Below are 6,627 nucleotides of genomic sequence, written 5' to 3'. Positions count from 1 at the left end.
TGTAGTATTTGAAGGTCACTGTTTAAAACTGGAGCTGAAGGCAGATTTAGTCTTCTAGTCTCTGTCCATCAACTCTCTTCTACTGAAGCACAAATATTTAAACAAATATGGAAAAAACATTGCTAAAAATTCTAAAATCCATGTTAAATATATTGTCAATGAATTGCTTATTATGTACAAATTTTACGCTTGTAAACTAGAAACAAATGAGAAATAGATGACATGGTTACAAACACTTGTATTATTCAGGCTGTAATTCCCAAAGGAGCACCAAATGATATTTCGGCTTTTTTATTATTACTTATTTACACATTTTCATTTTTAGACTTCTGTTTTCACTTTGGCATTATGGGAAACTGAGCGTAGATTGATGAGAAGAAAATCAATTCGAACGACTGTATGTATCAGACTACAACATAATACTGAAAAAAGTGAAGAATCTGAATACTTTCTGAATGCACTGTGTATATACAAAATGTGGTTCCAAACTGTTCCCTCAAATTCGAAAGCACGCAATTGTAAAGGTCGTCTTTGGGTGTATGAAATCCCAGACCCAAATCCGCTTCACATGGGTTATAAGTGTGTGAAGATCTCCTGCTATGGACCCTATTGAACACCTTCAATATGGATGAATTTTTCACGCACTCCAGGCCTCCTCACCACACCTACCTGACTTTACTAACACCAATTGGAGGAATGAAATCTCCACAAAATCTAGTGGAACATCTTCCCAGAAAAGTGGATGATATTCTCCATATAAACAGGAAATAGGGACTAAATGTGGAATAGGATGTTCAAAACAATCTTGTGTTATAATAAGCCAAATGTATTCTATTTGTAATCCACCTGTATACATTTCTAACCTCAAAACCAAAAACAAAGTGATAATGTCCAGAAATTGGATTAAAAATCTGTATTGTAAGAAAGATTTTTTTGTACTCAGAATGATTTGATGTGGGAATCTCCACCAAATCTAGTGGAGCATCTTATATTGATATTTTCCATAATATTCTATATATGATAGTATATTGATTACCCAGTATTCTTCTGCGCTTACACTCTCATCATCCAGTATCAAGCCTGATCCAAATCTTTTTTTTTTTCTTTCCCTGGAGCACCCACAGACACAAAGCAACACCCTGGCAATTAACACTTCGGTCTAAATGACTTCCTGTTTAGTGCAGCTGTGTTGGGTTTAATCGCCTCTTACTTAGGGATTATCTCTTTCTCTCTCTCTCACAAAAAAAACCAAGCTGAAATAAAAGAATAAATCACCTGACGCTGAAGCAGTGTGTCTGGTCTGGTCTCTTCAACATGCACAAAGAGACGACATTTCTTTATTTTTTTTAATCATAAAAAGGATTTAAAGCACAAAAGAACGCAATCACGGATCCAGACATCGAGGCATAGTGTGAACATGTCGAACTGATTTATTTATAGAGCTTATTCTTTTCAGATTTTCTTGGCCTAAAAACGGAAAATTAAAAGCACACATGAAAAATATAAAATACATTTCAAGGTAAATCTGAATAAATAAATACATAAAAAAACCAAAAACAAATGGGATACATTCACATTCACTTTTTAGTGTCTCAATCACACACACACACACACACACACACACACACACACACACACACTGTAGTCAGTTCACATTACATATTTAGGAATAAAAAACCCAGGTACATTAATATTCGAACATTCCAAAAGCGAATAAAATAGAAGCTAAACGTGCAAACAGATGTAAACGTGCCAGACGTGTGTAACCCCCTGATTTCTGACTGTATGTTCACATCTGCAGCTGCCTCAGAATCAGGGTGGATCATTTGAGAGATTCACGGTATCACGTCTGCCTCCGTTCTCGCCTTTTGTTTCCCGGCTTTTCCCCTTTTTTATCTCCTTTCATGTGCGTGCAGATGCAGACAGCGAACCACGTGCTTGTCTGCTGCGCTCCAGACGGATCGTCATCCCTCAGGAAAAACAAAACAAACCCCACCAACGTCTTGTACCTGAACCTGCAATTTACACTTCAAACCCCGAGATAGAGGGAGGGGGGAAAAAAAGAAATGTGCGAGGCGAGATGAAGACGTAGCTGTGCTGAAACACTGCACTGAGACGTTATGACACAGATCATAGAATATGATGGAAAATAAATAAATAAATAAAATTCGGAAATGCCACGTCATCGTTTTTTTGTAATGGAGAACGCTCCCGGAAAATCTTGGAAGCTAAACAAATAGTGTTAGAAACGTCATTACAAAAGAACTGCAAATTAATGTACGTTTAAGAAGCGATTTACGGGGCCCAAGCACCGAGAGGCTAGTGTTGGTCAAGACAACCCCCTTCAGAAAGGAAGGTACCATTAAAAAAGAAAAGCCAAATAATCGTGTTATATTTTAATTTTGGATCAAATTAAAGCTTCTTGATAAGAAGGTTGCATCTGAAATGACTCCTGAATGGAAGGAACGAGTATGAAAAGCCTGCATACAGCACCCCTGGAGCGCAGAGGATTAAGGGCTTTAACCGTAACCACTGCGCTTTACCACTTTAAACCTTTCAGCTGTATCACATCTAAAGAAGTTGTGGCTCTGGTTTACTGATCGGAAGGTCAAGAGGTTCAAACCTCAGTATCGCCGATCTGCCAATTTTGTCCTCTAGGGGCGCTGTTTCATGAGTATAAACCCGTTTTCTTTCTCCATTTTCACCTTTAAAACAGCACAGGCTCGTGTGGCCACGGGGTCGCCGCGGTAGCGTAACCGTCTAGTCTTTTACTACAACAGACTCGGCTAAGGGGCGTGGCCTAGAGTGTAATGCCAGAAATTAGTACGAATTCATAAGTATTTAATATAGACGTATTTGAGACGTAAAACTTTAAATCACAGACGTTTCATTTTGAATCGTTTGGAAAAATAAACGCAAAAACTTGTTTACTGATCTGAAACAGAGGCCCTCCGGGAGCCTCTGGGTTTTTTTTTTTTTACACTATGCGTCCTTTTCATTATTGTCCCTTAATGTGCTTTTTGAATTGAATCCAGTACATTAAGCAAAGCTGACGCACGTGAAAAATGCGTCCGACTTCACTCCTTCTGCAGCATCGGAGAAGATGCTCAAAGCATAGGCTGACTGGAAATACACGAGTAAGAAAGACAGAACGAAAGAAAGAAAGGAAAGAGAGAAAGAGAGAATGACCACATGGATAATAACATCCCCCACCCGACGGGTGAAGTCACTCCCTCTCTTTCTCTCTCTTTCTCCCTCTCGGCAGGGACGTGGTGGATGAAAAGGCCAGCGGAGCCAAACTCCGACTGAGTCTCCATTAAACACGCGCTCGGCTCCTGCATATAAATATTGATGCCTTGGCGAAGCTGCGGGCTATACGCTCTTCCTATTCACTCTCGTACACACACACACACACACACACACACACACACACACACAGGGACGAAATGAAAGACAAGAATGAACAGAGCGGTGAGCCAACTGTGAATAAGGATGGCGGAGGTTTTCTGTGTGAGGGATGCCGATTGTTACTTTGTAACACAATGCCGCTGAACTTGGATCGAAAGTGGGTGTGGCCTATAAATACATTCCTTAAAATATAAACAAACCTGTGTTTGTGGCGTGTGCTGAACCACAGCGTACCCTGACCGGGTAATTACTAAGAATGAACAAATGAAAATACTGAATATTATTAACAAGTTTCTGTTGCATTAAAAAAAGGACGTGTGTGTGAGAAGAGGTTTGTATCATGAGACGCGAGAGTCTCCGGATCAAAAGGGGTGGAGCTTAATTTACGTTTTCAAACAGAAGAGTATTAGCTAAGCCAAGCTAAACACAACGCTAACCAGCTTATTGTTAGTTTATGTTAAGGCTCTGTTAATCTCTCCAGCCGTAGACGATATCTATTGCATGTACAAGACCACTAGCATGCTAACAGTGACCCCGCTAGTAAGCTAGTTAACTATTGTACTGATGTCATGTGATCAAGGTTTGTGATTGGCTGATAAACCTAAGCTCCACCCTTTTTTCGACCCAGAAACACGATCCTGCTGAACAGTAGCTGTAAAGAAACTTTTAAGAGAACAGCAAGCAAATTTTACAAACAGGAAGTAAAACACCACACACACACACACACACACACACACACACACATACTTCCCTATCTAGTTAAAGCAGCAGAACAGTGAACAGGACTCCGGGGGGTCCGGGCTCTGGAACTTTCCCGAGGTGGGCGTGTCCATGCACTGAGAGATGAACATGTGCAGGTCGGATACATGAGGAGCCTCCTGGGCTTGTTGCTATGGAAACACAAAGAATACAAGGCGTGGCTTTTATTCATTTGTAATTATCAATACACCGGTGATGATGTCACGATGATCTCACTAACGCTCTGTCTCCCTCATTCCCTCTCTCTGTTCCTCCTTCTATCTCTCCCTCTATTCCTCCTTCTATTTCTCCATCCATCTCTTCCTCTTTATCTCCCCCTATATTACCTTCTATCCCTGCCTCCATCCCTCCCTCTATCCCTCTTTCTCTCTCTCTATCCTGACTTTCACTCGATCAATCTATCATTCTATCTCTCTCTATTCCTCATTATATCCATCCTCCTATATGTCTCTCAATTCTTTCTTCCACTCTCCCTCAATTTCCTCCTCCTCTCTTTATCCCTCAATCTATCTCTCCCTCTATATCTCCCACTATCCTTCCGTCAATCCTTCCAATATTTCTCCCTCAATCTCACCCTTTAATTCTACCTCTGTCCCCACTCCATCCCCTTTCTCCATCTTTCTAGCCCTGCCTTAATCCATCCTTCTATCTCCCCCTCAATCCCTCATTCTATCCATCTATCCTACCTGTCTTGTACTCTATCCCTCCCTCCATCTCTTCCTCCCTCTATCCCTCCTTCTCTCTATCTCTCCCGATCAGACTCACAGTGATGGTGTCGTAGGCGCCGGTGATGAGGGCGATGAAGAGCGACAGCACCATGTAGATGAAGAGCGAGATGAAGGTGTAGAGGTAGAGCTGACTGAAGAGCCACACCAGCGTGCTGCTGCGTTCCACCTCCGAGAACGTGGCGAACATGTCGTCTCCGTTTATCAGCGAGAACAGACATTCCGACACCGTGGACAGGGAACGGAACTGACACACACACACACACACACACACACACACACACACACACACACGGAAATCAGTGTGACACAAATCGCTCAGAAATTGTTATTTCCTGTAAGTGTTTAGTGTGTGTGTGTGTGTGTGTGTGTGTTACTGAAGAGTGTTGTGTATGAATGTGTGTGTGTGAGAATGTGAGGGTTTGTGTGTGTGTGTGTGTGTGTGTGCATGTGTGTGTGTGTTACTTTTGCATGGTAAGGTCCCAGGACGATCCAGCCACAGAAGCAGTAGCCCATATAGATGGCAGCAGCGCAGCAGCAGAAGCGGATGACGTTCGGAAATGCAGCTCTCAGGGTCACGATCAGGATCTTCACACACACACACACCCACACACGTTAATACCAAAGTCTATGTGTACCTGTTTTACTTGTACGTCTCAAAAACTTACATTGTATTTCTGGAAGAAGCTGAGGTAGCGGATCACTCCCACCCAGACCAGGAGCGTGGATGTGCCCATCAGGATCCCACACAAATCATAGGAAGCCATATTCTACAGTCACACACACACACACACACACACACACACACACACACACACACACACTCATCAAACGAGAGGATTCTACACTGTATTTAATACATTGTTAATTTCATTGCAGGATTTCTGTTCTTATTACCCCACACACACACACACACACACACACACACACACACACACCTTTGTGGATAACTAATGTAATGTCTAATAACTAACAGGACACTGAAACCTTAAAGAAAATTATAATAATAAAACTAAATATATAGACCTATTTAACATGCAGTTATTAGTTTGAACACTGGGTGTCACTGTTTCTTCAAAATAATCTAACAGCAGTTAATGTTAAGGTATATGTTAATGTTTTGTGTGTGTGTGTGTACGCGCATGTATGTGTATAAACCTTGGTCTCGATGCCAATCTTGATGAAGGAGGCGATGATGGTGAGAATGTCACTGATGATGAGGAGCAAATACCAGCCGTTAATGAACTCCAGTCGGTCTCCCCAACACACTCTCCGGGCCAGAGACTGCCTGAAGTAGTGTACAAACTCCTACACACACACACACACACACACACACACACACACACACACACACACACACACACACACACACACACACACACACACGTGCGATTGATCCAACCCCTCTCCACTGATTTTGCCATTCTTTCATCCAAGTGTTTCTCCACTTCCATCTCCACTAATCCATAACACTCCTCTATCACTTATAACTCAATAAAGCTCTCCAGCCACCATTTTATCCCTCCCATCCACTGCTCTATACATAATTCAAATCAATTTTAGTTTGATCTATCTTTTAAATCTTTCATTCCATCTCTTTAAAAATATAACCATTCCTCTATTCATTCCAATCACTCTTGATCACTCCATCTTTTCCTCCATTCATTCCTGCGATTCTCACCCAAACACACACATACATTTTGCAGGATGATTCCTCGGATGATGGATCGTCCAC

General features: G+C 41.7%; 1 protein-coding gene across 1 annotated transcript in view; it reads right to left on the bottom strand.

Annotated features, from left to right (window-relative positions):
• Positions 1-1,294: 1,294 nt before the first annotated feature.
• The window catches only part of mcoln1b (mucolipin TRP cation channel 1b), a 9,719-nt gene continuing 4,386 nt past the window's right edge, over positions 1,295-6,627 (bottom strand). Inside the window, exons 8-13 of the mRNA XM_046843785.1 lie at positions 6,590-6,627; positions 6,051-6,200; positions 5,561-5,662; positions 5,358-5,480; positions 4,933-5,139; positions 1,295-4,298 (exon numbers count right to left, since the gene is read on the bottom strand). The exon at positions 6,590-6,627 is cut by the window's right edge and continues 69 nt beyond it. Coding sequence (XP_046699741.1) covers positions 4,164-4,298; positions 4,933-5,139; positions 5,358-5,480; positions 5,561-5,662; positions 6,051-6,200; positions 6,590-6,627 — 755 coding nt within the window. The 3' untranslated portion in view covers positions 1,295-4,163. The remainder of the gene's footprint in view (positions 4,299-4,932; positions 5,140-5,357; positions 5,481-5,560; positions 5,663-6,050; positions 6,201-6,589) is intronic.

The sequence above is a fragment of the Silurus meridionalis genome, chromosome 29 (genome assembly GCF_014805685.1).
Source record: "Silurus meridionalis isolate SWU-2019-XX chromosome 29, ASM1480568v1, whole genome shotgun sequence".
In the NCBI taxonomy this organism is placed as follows: Eukaryota; Metazoa; Chordata; class Actinopteri; order Siluriformes; family Siluridae; genus Silurus; species Silurus meridionalis.
This window is presented reverse-complemented; position numbering and strand designations above follow the sequence as displayed.